At 32.9% G+C, this 16,833-nt stretch overlaps 1 protein-coding gene across 1 annotated transcript in view; it reads right to left on the bottom strand.

Moving 5' to 3' along the window:
- Window positions 1-16,285, bottom strand: part of LOC143082804 (BTB/POZ domain-containing protein 2-like) — a 45,124-nt gene extending 28,839 nt beyond the window's left edge. The window contains exon 1 of the mRNA XM_076258700.1: window positions 16,206-16,285. Within this exon, the coding sequence (XP_076114815.1) occupies window positions 16,206-16,230 (25 nt within the window). The 5' untranslated portion in view covers window positions 16,231-16,285. The remainder of the gene's footprint in view (window positions 1-16,205) is intronic.
- Window positions 16,286-16,833: the final 548 nt, after the last annotated feature.

Genomic DNA, 16,833 nt, shown 5'->3' with positions numbered 1-16,833 from the left:
ATATAGTTCAACAGGAGAGTTATATTATATGAACTTGTCACTGGGTTACCTTCAGTTCTACTTTTGTCTTGTTTTAAAAGCCTTAAAAGAACTGCTCAAAACTTATCCAAAGCACCTAGGTTACCTTACAATTTGCGTGCTGTTTTTTTTTTAAATATTTATTTTATTATTGTGTTTTTTTCGTGTGTTTTGTATTTTTTATAGTTGCATTTAGTGTGCCAAAAAATATGAAAACTTGACGTTTTTGACGTCACATGTACATACCAAGCAATGACGTCACGCCCGAATGACCGTACCTATTTTGAGGAAAATATTTTTTAAGCAAAAAATAAAAAAAAAATAAAAATAAAAACTGACTATGTAAAAAAAAAAGTAGGGGTGTGATAAAGGGTAAAGGTGTGATAAAGGGTAGGGGTGGGTGTCAAAACGGTATGCGATAAAGGGTGCGCATCAAAGTCGTGCGATATGGATTAAACAGCAGGCTATTTATCAAATATTCAAAACTACTAAACATATGATAAATACATATCATCAGATTACTTAAATCTTTGAAAGTGGTAAATTCTAATATTTTTTTTTTTTATAAAGGAACATTTTAATTAATTTCATGTAACATAAGATTATTATAGAAACTAATAAAAGTGTGATAGAATACGTTTTTTTTTTTTCTTTCAAAACTGACTTTTTTTTACAAACACGGACAGCTGATTGTTTATTTAAAATTGAGCTTCAGTTTTATTTCATTTCATTAAATACGTTTGACAATCAGCTTGTGGCTTCCTATGAAGACAGGAAGTGAGGTCTACAAAAGGGAAAATGTGCCATAAGAAGCCACACATCCAGGGTTTGGGTAATTGAAAATGTAATGGTAATTCGATTTTTTCATGTAATTGAATGTAATGTGTTTTTAATTACATGCAATGGTAATTTAATAAATAATATTGAAAAAAGCATGTTTTAATGCTCAACTACTTTTGAATAACATTTCAATTGCATGTACTTTTATGGTGTTGAAGATGAGGATTTGTGTTTAATAATATTAATTGTAAAATATAATTATCACATACTTATTTTACATATATAAAGTCTTATAGAATAACTAATCGAAGAATTCAAATAGAGAAAAATATTAAACAAGTGACCGAATAACACATTAATTGACGAATGCGCGTAGCACATGAGTTAATTATCAGTGTTGTTCTGTCACGAGTTGAATATTTTGCGATATTTTAATTCTTTGATATTAGTTTTTCTTTTTATTACCTTGACAAATGGCTTTTTTTTTTAAAGAAATTAATGTAAAACATGTACGGAACTTTATCTTTTTTAACGCATTCACAATTTGTTTTGATCCATCGACGTCTTGACAACGCCTATTGTTGTATGACGTCAGAGAGTGAAATAACCACGTTTATTTCACATGTGAAATTATCGGTTTTTTATTTAACTGGAAAATCAATGTAATTCATTGTATAATGTAATTTATTCTGAAGTTTTATATCAACAGAATATTTTTTTGAGTAGTGTTATAATTTTAGAAAATGAGAGAATCATATATTAGTTCAGTTTTTAAGGAAGATCTTTGAACTAAATAGATTGATAAGTACTTAACAATAGGCGTTCTCAAGACGTCGTTGGATCAAAACAAATTGTGAATGCGTTAAAAAAAGATAAAGTTCCGTAAGATAAAATGATTGTAAGTATTGAGTGGTGCGGCGATTTCCGGTACGATCAATACTCTGATCGGCAATTTTCCTTCTTCTTTGATCAAATAATAATTTCAGTTTTTAAGTGTCTAATTTTCGTTCTTTCTGCGCTGTCCTTAAACCCGAATAAATTTGTAAAAACTATGGAGCTATTGATTGTGTTCAAAGTATTAAATTTCCAAAGAACTTATTGTGTTAAAAAGGGGATATTTTACCACAAGGAGCCGCATCACAAAAGGATGTTCGGGGTTTGCTAATTTACGGAAAAAGTAATCTCACTTCGTACCCCGAAAATTTAACCACATATGTGAAAATGTCACAGCTTCGAAACGAGCTATCATACATATCCAAGTTTACGATATGGACTGAACTACAGGAAAAAACGTTACCATTACCGCCTATGTAAAAACAATTAAAGATATTGAGCCAACTGGTCGAACCATGTGTCTTGTTAAATTTATGCGTACTTCTCCCGGTAACTTTTTCAATATGATATTGACCAATAATGAGCCATAGGTTTCAGACCAAGTGATTCCAAACCACGTACATATGTTTCTATTTTGTCATAATAATTACTTACGTAAGCTTTGTAGGGTATTCGTAGGTGACGGTATTTTAAGTAATGCATTCATGTAATTTTGTGTGATTTTATGAACTTGCCCGTACCTCTGTGTTAATAACGAAACTTGCTCTTTCGTAATTTAAGTTTGTAAGCGCAAAGCCATTTACGGTTTGGATTGCTTAATCATGCAACAATAACTTTAAGTAATTGACCTCTGGACGTTACTCAGTGTTGGATTTGTATTTACGACTGCTTCATACGAATCCCAAAAGGACTGTGCCATTGTAGAATGTCGCCATTGTTTTTGTTTATTGTACTCTCTAGCAATTGAGGGATATGAGCGAAAATCTGAACGGAAATGTGTATTGTGCTGATTTTCTGTGCTTGAGAGATTACTACATGTAGGTCGCTTCTAGAATTTGTAAAGCTTGCAGCATTTGTATTTAGCGTTGATGTTTATACTTTGATATATTTTGCTATTTGACGTATTTTTGTTTCTAAATTAAAGGAATACTCATCTGAATCGACGATTACGGTTTCAATGTCCTCTTGATCCAAATCCTGAATTATATCCTCATCTAATTTCTTTAACAATTCTTGCTTCCTTTTCAAAGTGTCTAAAATGTTCATCGAATTTCTTGAATATTCTTGAAACGGTGTCTCGCCAAACAGAATAAGCACCTTACTTCTTTAATTTCACTTTCCGATATATTGTTGATGTCCTATCACTGAATAACCCATATTTCAGCCAAAACTTGAATCTCAATGTCTCGAACCCAAAAATTTAAAAAAGCCAAATAAAGTACAATAAAATCAACGGTACCAATTTTGTTGCACCAGATGCGCATTTCGACAATACATGTCTCTTCAGTGATGCTCGTGGCCAAAATATTTGAAATCCAAAGCTTATATAAAACATGAAGAGCTAAAAAGCTTATATAAAACATGAAGAGCTACAAAGTTGAATTGATATTCATGTCAACACCGAAGCGTTGATTAGGTACTAGGATTATAATTTAGTACTCCAGACGCGCGTTTCGTCTACACAACAGTACAGTGACGCTCAGATCAAAATAGTTATAAAGTCAAACAAGTTAAAGTTGAAGAGCATTGGGGACCCTAAATTCCAAAAAGTCGTGCCAAATACAGCAGTAAGGTAATCAATCAATTCCTGGGATAAGGAAATCCTTAGTTTTCTAAAAATTCAAAGTTTTGTTACTTGAAATTTATAAAAATGACCAGATAATTGATAAAGTAAGCTAGTTTTCAACTCGATTGATAATATTGTTGAAAGCGATGGCAGTTTAATAAACGATTTGTCATGTCATGAAAGATTAGGGCTTTAAAAAAATGGGATTGCGAAAAAGAAGCCGAATTTCAATTTTCTCGAAATATCGATAGAAATAAAATCGATCAATTAAATAAATATCATTTTATCAATGTTGAATAACAGTATACTGACTCAAGAAATTATTAATAAAATAGTTGAATCTGTAAATTGTTAAATGCTGGATTCATCCGAAAAGGTGCTTGGATCTTTTACTTATAAACGACATGAAAAGAAATGTCTAAGAAAAGTTATTAAACCCGAGTTTGGCCAAATATGTTGGGGGAAAAAGACAGTGCTATCGAATAGCAAAAAGAAGATATGAAAAGAGAGATGAAGAATACAGAACGAGAATATAAGTGGCAAATGGACTTTTCATAAAAAGAGCCCTAAGAAAAAAAATGAAGGTTTTAAAATATAGTAGTTTTAAAGAATTTTAGAAGATATTGACCTCGTATGATGAAAAAAGGAGTAATATTCTTGTTGATATTCTTTTTGAATTTTTGACGCTGGTGAAGAATTATAGATTAAGATCACTATTAAACAGTCCTATTACGAAAAATGAAATTTTCAAATGCATAAAAAAACCTAAAGAATGATAAAGCTTGTGGTGATGTCTATATTGAGAGCAACACTCAGATTTTTATATCAATCTATGTAAAATTGTTCAATATTGCATTTGATACTGGGAAAGTGCCTGCACTTTTGTTTGTTTGTAATGTTATACCTTTTTTTTCAAACAAATGTGTCCAGTCAGATCCTCAAAACACTTTTTGAAATTACAGGTAAAAAAAGTAATGAAATTTTGGAGGACAATCGGGAATATGTTTGTGGGACAATTGGAAAGTTTAAATGTGGGACAATTGGGAAATTTAAATGTGGGACAATTGGGAAGTTTCAATGTGGGACAATTGGGAATTGTTTTTATAGTGATTAATTTGTGATTTTAGTGTGTAGCAGTTAATTACAGGTTACTTATCAATGTTACTTATTAAATATGGAGAAAGAAACATGAAAAAATAATAATTTTACCCCCGCTTTAAAAAAGGGGGTATACTGTTTTACCTCTGTCTGTCCGTCAGTCCGTCCGTCCGTCAGTCAGTCCGTCCCATGAAACTTTCGTCACATTTTTCTCAGGAACTACACATCCACCCTTTCTGTAATTTGGTATCAACATTTATATATGTCAGCCATACCGTGTGATGCGTTTTCAGATTCATCACTTGACAACTTCCTGTTTACCGAACACTTGTATGATTTTACACATGATAGCCAAGTTGAAAATTTTCGTCACATTTTTCTCAGGAACTACAATACAAGGATTTCTGAAATTTGGTTTCAGGGTTTATTTAAGTCAGCTATACCGTGTGATGCGTTTTCAGATTGATCACTTGACAACTTCCTGTTTACCGAACACTTGTATGATTTTACACATGATAGCCAAGTTGAAAATTTTCGTCACATTTTTCTCAGGTACTACACATCCACCCTTTCTGTAATTTGGTATCAACATTTATGTATGTCAGCCATACCGTGTGATGCGTTTTCAGATTCATCACTTGACAACTTCCTGTTTACCGAACACTTGTATGATTTTCACATGATAGCCAAGTTGAAAATTTTCGTCACATTTTTCTCAGGAACTACAATACAAGGATTTCTGAAATTTGGTTTCAGGATTTATATAAGTCAGCTATACCGTGTGATGCGTTTTCAGATTCATCACTCGACAACTTCCTGTTTACCGAACACTTGCATATTTTTACACTATTAATATTATCCACTTGCGGCGGGGGTATCATCAGTGAGCAGTAGCTCGCAGTTTCACTTGTTTTAGATATTTTATCTTGTACAATTGAAGCATCCTCAAACATACAACTTAATATAAAGTCATTAAATTTTAGTCTTAGATGCATGATTTTTAACATTAGCTTTTATTGGCTTTGAAGCTGAACTAGACTACAAGTACTCTCAGATCTGGGGTGTATAAGTAGCCGTTCAGGTTTACTCTTTTTTTTTGTAAGATGTATTTCTCTTTGTATCCATCTGTAAGATAATCCTTTTTTCAACTGGCTACAACACTGTCCTATGTTATTGGGAGGCTGGGCACCTTGCCATGACTTTAACCCCGCCACATTCTGCATGTGTCTGTCCCAAGTCAGGATTTTGTAACTAAATGGTTGTCCTTTGTTGCTGTGTACCATATTTGTTTTTCGTTCATTAGTTGGCACTTTATTGCAAAGCCACTGGAAATATTGGAAAAAAGCAACCTTTGATAGCGATTCTTCGAAAGGCTGATCTGGCAGAATTCTAGACAGCAACTTCGTTGTCAATAAAGAAAGTTGTTAGGTTCAAATGAATATGACGTTCGGTGTATGCTGCAGTCTTCAATAGTACAGAGAAAGATGTATTAATGTACCACAACTTCTCTATTAAAATTGCAAAGACTAGTGGAAAAAATTCTCCATCAACAAGTTCCTGTTAAGTGTACAATTCAACGTTTTTTATTTAGATAAGACCGTTGGTTTTCCCGTTTGAATGGATTTACACTAGTAAATTTTGGGGCGCTTTATAGCTTGCTGTTCGGTGTCAGCCTAAGCTCCGTGTTTTGAAGACCGTACGTTAACCAAAATGGTTTACTTTTAAAAATTGTGACAAGCATGGAGAGTTGTCTCACTGGCACTCAAACCACATCAACCTATATCTCTTTATATACCCTTTTTTTTTTTTTAAATTCCATGCATTTACTTTTTAACTTATTTACAAACTTTATAGAGAAAAAGAAATTAAAATTATGGTATTGACGTTTGTTTTAAAAAAAACATAACATTGTAATTATATAGACAATAATAGTGCATTGACTTGACATATCAACGATATAAGGATGAAGCTTAGAAACGGGGAAATGCGAGGCTATGCCGAGCTATTTCCCCGTTTCGGGCCGAATCCTTATATCGTTGATATGTCAAGTCAATGCACTATTATTGTCTTTATACTGCAAATCTAAAACAACATTTTCAATGGTTGTTTAATGCGTTGATGTTATTTATTTGATTTAAATATTGGGGAAAATTCCCTTTAAAAAGGCCTCATAATATGCTCGCGGAGAAATATACAACACAATGAAATGTACATATTTACCTGTTGAAAAACTCACATTCGATGGTGAACGAAATCGTTTGAGTATGGACTTAAATATCAACCATAAGCATGAAACATAATGATTTATAGGTTGCAAACAAAAAATATTAACAGATGTCAGAAATATGTTTTTCCAATAATTGCAAAAGAAACAAGGTTGAGTCGATCCACGCATCGTTGTATGCATTGGTAACAAGAACAGGTTGAAGAGGTCGTATGAATAATTAAATATTATTTCGACATTTTCTATTTAAATATTCATGAGGAAAAGTGATATCGGGTCAGTGACTGTATATGACATAGAAATATACAGTCAACGCTTTTTGACTGCTCAAATAGAACGAGTGCAGTATAAATGTATATATAAGTGACTCCAGAACAATAGCGCATTAGTTTACATGTAAACTGAGAGGAATAAAGCCTGACATCAAACTGATATTGCTGATTAACCCCATGGAGGCGAAATGTGGAAAATGACTAAATCAAATATACAGGTGTCAGACCACCAATTAAAAATCCCTATCTGTTCAACCAAATTTTGCAATTTTCACAGATTTCTAAAAGTTTAACTTCATAAAAACCAGGCCACCGTTTCACAAAGCCTTCGTAAGTCTACGTGTCATCGTAAGTCCATCGTAAATAAATCGTAGGATTTACAGCCGTTTCACAAAGCCTTCGTAAGTTAAGATGATCGTAAATAATGCGTAAATCCTGGCGTAACTTACTACAGCTATACCCAGTCGTAACTCCATCGTAGTTTTTCTACGAAAATGAATAAATCCATCTAACATGGCTGCAGCGTTCTTTATTCTTGGTCAAGATGCCTCAAATGTTAGAAGACGAAGAAGAATCTTCAATATTATAGAACTACACTTAAAGTCTTTCTTCGTTTGTTTATTTAAGAATTGAATGCTGCTTTTTGTAAATTTATTGGGGTGTAAAAGCGTTGACCGAAGTACATTTTGTATGAAGCGCTTCCGCGCTTCATACTAAAAATGTGCGCACGGTAACGCTTTTACAACCCTATAAAGTTACAAAAAGAAGCATTCAATACTTATAATTACATTTTTTTAGCTAGTATCATGAAAACACGATTTTTATCAAGTTTTCATTTAATTTACCTGTGCACTTTATTGTGGGACCTCGTGTCATCATGAGTGATAAATGTTATTGTCTAGTACAATTGTTTCAGGAATAGCACGTGATGTGCAGTTAACCAATCAGAATAACGTAATATAATGAAACAAACATCTAATGTAATTATTTGTATATGCAAGCAACTTACTTAATGCAAATCTAAGGTATTTTAAATCATTGTTTACTCATCTTATTTCCTACCGGCGTACGTCTTAAAAATTTGATAAATAGGCTTTCTATCACGTCCGCGTTCTGAAATCTATTTATAATTATATCACTACAGGCACAGTGGTAATCGATAAAACGTTTAAAGAAGAATGTTTTATTCCCATTTTTAAAGTTATGAGTACAATATAAATCTGAAATCAGTGTTTCACAGTCAAACCAGATAATACTGATATGTTACTGTATGCCTTTCTAGTGACTATTTTTGGATCGAATTTAATGGTAGATCATATATACCACAACTAATAGGGGGAGGGGTAAGCTGCAGATCAATAAGACTTTTTATCGCTATGTTGTGCATTTTTCTTTTGATCTTTTTTTGTGATAATTTTCATATCATGCTTCTCGCTTGAGATGGAAATATTTTCGCTAGAAACTAAGGAGGCCACGTGGCGTTGCTAACGAAATTGACAATGAAATTGACATAGGTATAATAGCGATAAACAGATTATCATTGGTCATCTCAACTCGATTGCTTTTCTCACTTTCGCTGTACCAGCTCAAGCGAGAAAATCAATCTCGTTGAGATGATCAACGATAGTCTATAAGTGTAGATGCGACATGTCTTCAAAAATTAATACAGTAGAAAATAAAATTGGAAAGGGGAGGGGAAGTTAATGATTGAAAAGTGAAGCATTTTTTTCTGTTTACTTTACATTTTTTTATTTAGGAACATTGCCACATGCACCTGTTTCTACCAATGGGAAGGTTGACTATCAATATGTAATATATATATGGATTGTCGACCTTCCCATTGATAGATCGAAACAAGTGCCTGTGCTCATCTCTCCTTGGTCCATCTTCTTTTAAGCATAGTATTTAGGGAAAGAAAGACATTTTTCTATACACAATAGCCGTTTTAGCTATACAAAACTTTTAGAAATGTAGGTTATACGTTAATCAGCAATCAAATGACAAAGATAAACTAAGGACATCCAGAAGGCAACATAGTATAGTATAGTTTTCAACAATATAGATAGATGTCTATGTTCCAGACCTTATGAGTATTTGTACCGTACGCGTATGATCCACACCGTATGCGTACTTTTTCAAAATACGCATACGTCGGACTTTTCGCCAGAATTTAAGAAGTTGGTCAAGTTTTAATACAAATAAATATATTACAGATCAACATGACATAAATCTCGAATTGATATAAAAAGTCTTAGGATGGTCTTACGACATATCTTAGTCCTAAGTGGGTTTCACAAAGCGGTCCTAAATTAGGACATATCTTAAAGTTGGTCATAAAGTTAGGACAGCGCGAGAGGTGTCTTATGATGGTCTTAGGATAGTTATACGTTTATTTATATAAATTACACTCATTTGTTATATTAATTTTCAAAAAAAATATCTTATTATTACCTAATTATCTATTCTCCTGTTCCTGCTTAAAACATATATACATTGACGGATTATCAGGATTTGTCAACAATGAAAATTCGATGTATTGATATAAAAATTGCACGATTTTATCTCTTAACCTTTTATAACCAATAAAGTCGATATTGAATTCAACTCACTTGTACCAAAACAATGTCATAATTTTATATTCTTTTTTCTTAATTTTGCATTAAAAATTTCATATTTATATTGATGTACTGTATTGTTTAAAGATAATTTATCTATAAATTACTTTTATTTTTTTATATTTATTTTGCAAATTATGTCATTATATTAATCAATACGTTTAGAATAATTTATGGTAAGACACACTACATTTACATGATTTTTTTCCGTAGATCATATTTATATTTGAAAATTTAAAGAACTTGCTACAGGTTTAGGATGTCTTAGCTAAGATGATCCTAAGACAGCTTCGAGACGAGGTCTGAGATATGTCCTAGGATAGTCATTGTTTATTTTCTTTGGTTACATCTTCTGACATCAGACTCGGATTTCTCTTGAACTGAATTTTAATGTGCGTATTGTTATGCGTTTACTTTACTACATTGGTTAGAGGTATAGGGGGAGGGTTGAGATCTCACAAACATGTTTAACCCCGCCGCATTTTTGCGCCTGTCCCAAGTCAGGAGCCTCTGGCCTTTGTTAGTCTTGTATTATTTTAATTTTAGTTTCTTGTGTACAATTTGGAAATTAGTATGGCGTTCATTATCACTGGACTAGTATATATTTGTTTAGGGGCCAGCTGAAGGACGCCTCCGGGTGCGGGAATTTCTCGCTACATTGAAGACCTGTTGGTGACCCTCTGCTGTTGTTTTTTATTTGGGCGGGTTGTTGTCTCTTTGACACATTCCCCATTTCCATTCTCAATTTTATAAGAGGATCATAAGTCATGTCCTAAGATATGTCTTATGACATGTCTTAGGATAGTTTCGTGAAACCGGCCCCAGGTATATCCTTAATTGTACATGTATCAGCTTTTTACATGCCAATTTTCACCATACCTTTAAAGCCTTCTAACAAAATAACTGACCATCAAACAGAGGTACTCCAAAACAAAAACCTGGTTTTCTGGAAATCTAAAATTAGTATACTATGGAGCGCATTAATCCTCAATTTTTAATGCAAACTCATAGACAAGTAAATTTTGGCTCAAAATGATCTAGATATATTTCTCTTTCACCAAAAGTTTCATTTCTGCTGTGTTGGTCAGTTTAAGTAAACAAGGACATCAAAAGCACTATTTTGTGTCAGAGTAGGGCTACTTTTAATTGGAGGGAGTAATTGGTGGTCTGACACCTAAACTACAACGGAGATCTATAAATATGCACTGATTTACCTCGACTCTGAAAAGGATACTAGTATCAGTGTTTGGGTAACCAACCCCCCTTTTTTATTCTGTTTAACTTAATAAACATTTTTTCCTTTATTTTTCTATCGTAATCCCAATCTTACTTTTTTGAAAATCCCCGTACATTTTACATAAAAAAAAGTTTTTGAAAATCATTCGACGACCTGATTAACCCAAAACTTCAAGGAAACAATAATTTTGCACTAAATAACCCCATCCAACTCATTTTTTGGGGACGTCAATTTGATATTTGAAATGTACGCTTTATGGACTTTCATTTGATATGCGACAACCCAACCATCTGAGAAGACTGATTTTTTGCAATAAATTACCTCACTCTTCCCACTGGGAAGAAACACGGGTTTAAAATTTTCCTTTTTGAGTAAAGAAACGATTTCAAATCAAAGAATTCAACTTTATATATAGCTAATATAAGACAATGGTGTTGATTAAAAATTACACCACTCCAGACCCTTTTGTTTTCCACATAATTAATATTGCCAATAATTAACAAGATCCGGGTCGAATCCGATACCGATACCAATAGTATATTCACCTGTTACCTATTACCTTATCTGAACGTCCCGCATCTGACAGGCGCACCACCAAACGGTGTATTTAGGATTTTGCTATATACAAGGGTCATAATCACAGGGTTGACACTACTAAATTCAATCACTGTCACATTGTTCCCTATTGTAGCATTTTAATCAGTATCACTTTTTAAGATGACGATACGAATACTAAAAAACTGGACTTAAGATAAGGCGTATAGGTAAAGTTTTCAATTTGTTAGCCGGCATGACGTAAAACAGCGAATCAAAGAATTCAACTTTATTTATAACTATTATAGGACAATGCTGTTGATTAAAAAATACTCATTCCAGGCCCTTTTGTTTTCCAAATAATTAATATTACCAATAATTAATAAGTTCCAGGTCAACAGGTTCAACCAGAAAGAATTTGAAAGCAGAGAAAACTGTGCATCTTATAATCGGCATGACTTTATCAGATGACAATACCAATACTAAAATAAGGCTTACGCATAGTAATATACTTGAATTCAGTCACGGACCCGCGATATCACGGGTGTGTTCTAGTCAATTATATAAAACCGTACCTTGATCTAAATGTTTTTACTTTTTTAAATGGTTTAAAACTTCTTTGCATTAAATTCTAAAAATTCGTAAATGGTTAAATCCTCCACAAAATTTCAAAAACTTTGTTGGAACGAATAAACGTTTTAAATCAAATTTTCGTGAACTTTGATCCACTTTTTAGCTTCCACACTGATGAGCCATGTAAGCTGACGGTATCCTGTTGCACCTACCGCACGTAAACTTTCACATTTCCATCTTTTTTTTCTGAAATTATTTACATTTAACCCAATCCATATGTGTTAATGCAAGTCACTGCAAAACATGGAAATTTCAAATTATCAAATATATGATGCAATACCAAACTTGAAAAACCGGAAGTCGTAGAGACATGGGACTACCAACATTCAACTCAGGACCACTTCACCTTTCACATATCACAAGGTCAAGGTTAAATTTCATCATGCCCTGACATTGACCTCAAATTGAAGGTCTTAAAATACTGATCATCTTTACAGTTTATATTAGGTTGATACCTGTTACCTTATAAAAGATATACACATGTTACTATAGTTTTAAGAGTTATGTTGACGTAACTTTTGAACAGACGAACGGACATTTTTTAGCTTAATGTATAAAATGTAGAGCTCGTCAAGAGGAACATTTCATATGCAGTATGTATGCAGCAAACTCTCATCGTTTTCTTAATATGCAAGCTTGAAATTGCAGCGTAATTCTTTTTGCACTCGGTGACCTTTGACCTTGGATGCAAATTAAAGTTCACGTAAACTTAAGATTACTGGTGTAGTCGTCCCAAGTCGCTACGACTTCCGGTTATCGAAATAGAATTTATCAAAAATTGTGTACATTTTTTAAGGGGAATAACTCCTTATAAGGTTTCATACCTTCTGAAACTGTTCGCTTTTTACACTTAATGATCTCATCCGCGTACATTTTTGAGATCGGAAGTATGATATATATGTAACACAGGGTAGATGAGCTTTCATTTGATATGCGACAACGCCATGTTCTAGAAAGTTTGATTTTTGCACTTAATAACCCCATCCAACTAATGTTGGAGGTCGGGAATTTGATATTTCAAATGTACACATCATGACCTTTCATTTGATATACAACAATCGTATCGTAAAAGAAATTTATTTTTTGCACTCAATGACCCCATCCAACCAATTTTTGGGGGACGTCAATTTAAAATTTAAAATGTACGCTTTATGTATGTTCTTTCATTTGATATACAACAACCTTACCCTCTGAGAAATTTGAATTTTTGCACTAAATGACCCCACCCTTCCACCTGGGATGGAAAAGAGGTTTAAAATTTTCATTTTTAAGTAGAGTTTATTGAGACCTTCAATTGTATATATCAGATGACCCCATTTGACAAAGTATAAAAAATGATGCAATATCAACGATTAGAAGTTATGAAACTTACAAAGTCAATGCAAAACATGAAAGTTTCAAAATGATTTCTTGGTGTTTTTTTCAATGGAATGTTTTTGGTATTTGGTCAAACATATATAACTATGTTAACCTCTTCAATTTCTTAAATATTTTAAGTGGTAAGCTGTTGTTGATTCATATATCCATGCTGCCGCTCGCAAAATTTTAAACTGGGTTATCTCTAAAACGACAATAGATATCTCAAATCTGTTAAATGGTAAATGATCTACAGTTAAAAGACAATTTTAAAGTTCACCAAGGTCATAATTAATCATCAAATATATGATGCAATACAAAACTTGAGAACCGGAAGTCGTAGAGACATGGGACTATCTTCATTCAACTCAAGACCACTTGACCTTTCAAATATTATAAGGTCAAGGTCATAGTATGATGTGAAGGTCAAGGTGAAATTTCATCATGACCTGACATTGACCTCAAATTGAAGGTCTTGAATTACTGATCATCTTTGCAGTTTATAGTAGGTTGATCTGTTACCTTTAAAAAGATATACTCAAAATTAATATACTTTTAAGAATCATCCCATTGTAACTTTTGAACAGACGGTCGGACATTTTTAGGTTTTTTATATAAAATGTAGAGCTCGTCGAGGGGAACATTTTATTAGCTGTATGTATGCAGCAAAGTCTTATCGTTTTCCTAATATGTAAGCTTGAAATTGCAGCGTATTTTTTTTTTTTGCTCTCGGTGACCTTTGACCTTAGGTGCATATTAAAGGTGACATGAATTTAAGTTTTTGGTGAAGGTTCCAAGTCTCTATACATGCCGCCGCTCGCAAAATTGTAAACTGGATTATCTCTGCTTCTCGAAATAGAATTTTTCAAAAATTAATTATAATTTTTAAAGGGAAATAACTCCTTATAAGGCTTAGTAACAAATTAATTGTTTATGTTTATAAACATTGCCATCTGTTCTTGTACATGCTGCCATTTTCAAATCGATTCTATCTTCAATACTTTTAAAGAAAATTGCAAATAAAAGAAATTGCTTCAAGGGGACATAACTCTCAAAGGGGACGATGAAATCTTACGCAGCCTCATATGGTAATACATCATGATGAGATATACCTATTGTCCAGATAAGGTCATGACAACGTTAAAAACAACGAGGGGGGGGGGGCATGTAAAAAAATAAAATAAAAGGGAGATAACTTCTACAGGGGATGATGAAATCCTACACAGCCTCATCTGGTAATACTTCATGATGATATCTACCGATGGTCCGTATTTGGTCTTGATAATTCAAATAGAAACGGGGGGGGGGGGGGGGGGGGGGGGATGATGATGTAAGTAAAAAAAAACATGAGAAAAACAATAAGGTCTTTCCTGGCGTAGAGGAAAGACCTTAAAAACAGATCGTCAGATGGATTCATGACAAAATTGTGCATTGGTGATGGTGATGTGTTTCGAAATCTTGCTTTACTAAACATTCTTGCTACTTACAATTTTGTCTATCTATAATTAACTTGGCCCTTTAGTTTCAGAGGAAAATATTTAAAAAAAACTAATGAAAATTATTAAAAATTGACTATAAAGGGCAATAACTCCTTAAGAAGTCAACTGATCATTTTTGTCATGTCACTTATTTGTAGATCTTACTTTGCTGAACATTATTGCAGTTTACAAATTATCTCTATCTATAATAGTATTTAAGATAATAACCAAAAACGGCAAAATTTCCTTAAAAATTACCAATTGGGGGGCAGCAACGCACAACCAGTTGTCAAATTCATCTGAAAATTTCAGGGCAGATAGATATTGACTTGATAAAAACAATTTAACACTTTGTCAGATTTGCTCTAAATGCTTTGGTTTCAAAGTTATAAGGTTGGCCCAGTAGTTTCAGAGGAGAAGATTTTTGTAAAAGATTACAAAAATTTACGAACAACTGGTAAAAAATTACTATAGGGCAATAACTCCTTCCGAGGTCAACTGACCATTATGGTTATCTTGATTTATTTGTAGATCTTACTTTGCTGAACATTATTACTGTTTACAGTTTATCTCTATCTATAATAATATTCAAGGTAATAACCAAAAACACCAAAATTTCTTTAAAATTACCATTTCATGGGCAGCAACCCAACTACCGGTTGTCAGATTCATTTGACAATTTCAGGGAAGATAGATTTTCACTTGATAAATAATTTTACCCCAGTCAGATTTGTACTAAATGCTTTGGTTTCAGAAATATAAGCCAAAATCTACATTTCATCCCTATGTTCTATTTTTAGCCATAGCGGCCATCTTGGTTGGTTGGCCGGGTCACGCCACACATTTTTTAAAATCGATACCCCAATGATGATTGTGGCCAAGTTTGGTTTAATTTGGCCTAGTAGTTTCAGAGGAGAAGATTTTTGTAAAAGTTAACGACGACGGACGACGGACGCAAAGTGATGGGGAAAGCTCACTTCGGGCCAGGTGAGCTAAAAAGAAAAAAAAAAAACGAAAGAAAAACCATAAGGTCCTCACGTAGGGGAAAGACCTTAATTAGAAAAACAATAAGGTCTTGTCTTTCAAAAAAACATAAGAAAAACAATAAGAGGTAGAAGAAATTCTTTCCTCGAGTAGAGGAAAGACCTTAATAAAATGTATACTATGTGTATATTGATTTGCATATTTTGATTTGTTTTAGTGAAAGAATGGAAATAAATAATCTAGAACGGTGAAAATATATTTTTGTGTCTATATCAAAAGCTCTTAAATAGCAGAGAATAATCTTTTTTTGTGTATTTATTCTATCTTATTGCAAAGTTGATACTTGTTCTACTTACTGAAGGTCACTTTAATATCCGACATTTTTATCAACCTGTGACTGTGCAAACCACTTAAAAATAAAAATTAAAGGTGCATTTACCAAATACATGTACTTCAATAAAACAGGTGGAAATTGATATATTGCAAACAAAAGTGGGCGGAAACTTCAGTGGAAATATTAACGTTACTAATGAAAATAGATTTTGAAAATTTAAAAGGTTTGCAAGCATTCACATATACATGAGTGTGTGACAGTCTCCGATTAATATTATTAAAGAATTTTAATAATTTGGACGGAAACATTTTATGGCTGTCTTTTTTTCTTCAATTTTTACTTTTATTGTTTTTAAAGTTACCACCTTCATCATCTAAGGTGAAAGTGTTTTATTCAGTAATAACTTGATATGTCAAATACTGATGGAACTTTTTCACGACCGACACTCGGCTAACCGAGAGATTGGTCGGTTAATCTATATTGAGTATTTGGCTATATTGGCGGTTGGTCTGTTAATTATAATCGGGTTGGCTAAAGTCTGTTTGTTAATCAGGTGTTATCGAGAAAATCATTGAAAGTTTAGCATGTTTCATTGTATAACTTTTTAAATATATTTTTATTATAAACATTATTCATGTCTAACAAAACAA

The sequence above is a fragment of the Mytilus galloprovincialis genome, chromosome 1 (genome assembly GCF_965363235.1).
Source record: "Mytilus galloprovincialis chromosome 1, xbMytGall1.hap1.1, whole genome shotgun sequence".
Classification (NCBI taxonomy): Eukaryota; Metazoa; Mollusca; class Bivalvia; order Mytilida; family Mytilidae; genus Mytilus; species Mytilus galloprovincialis.
This window is presented reverse-complemented; position numbering and strand designations above follow the sequence as displayed.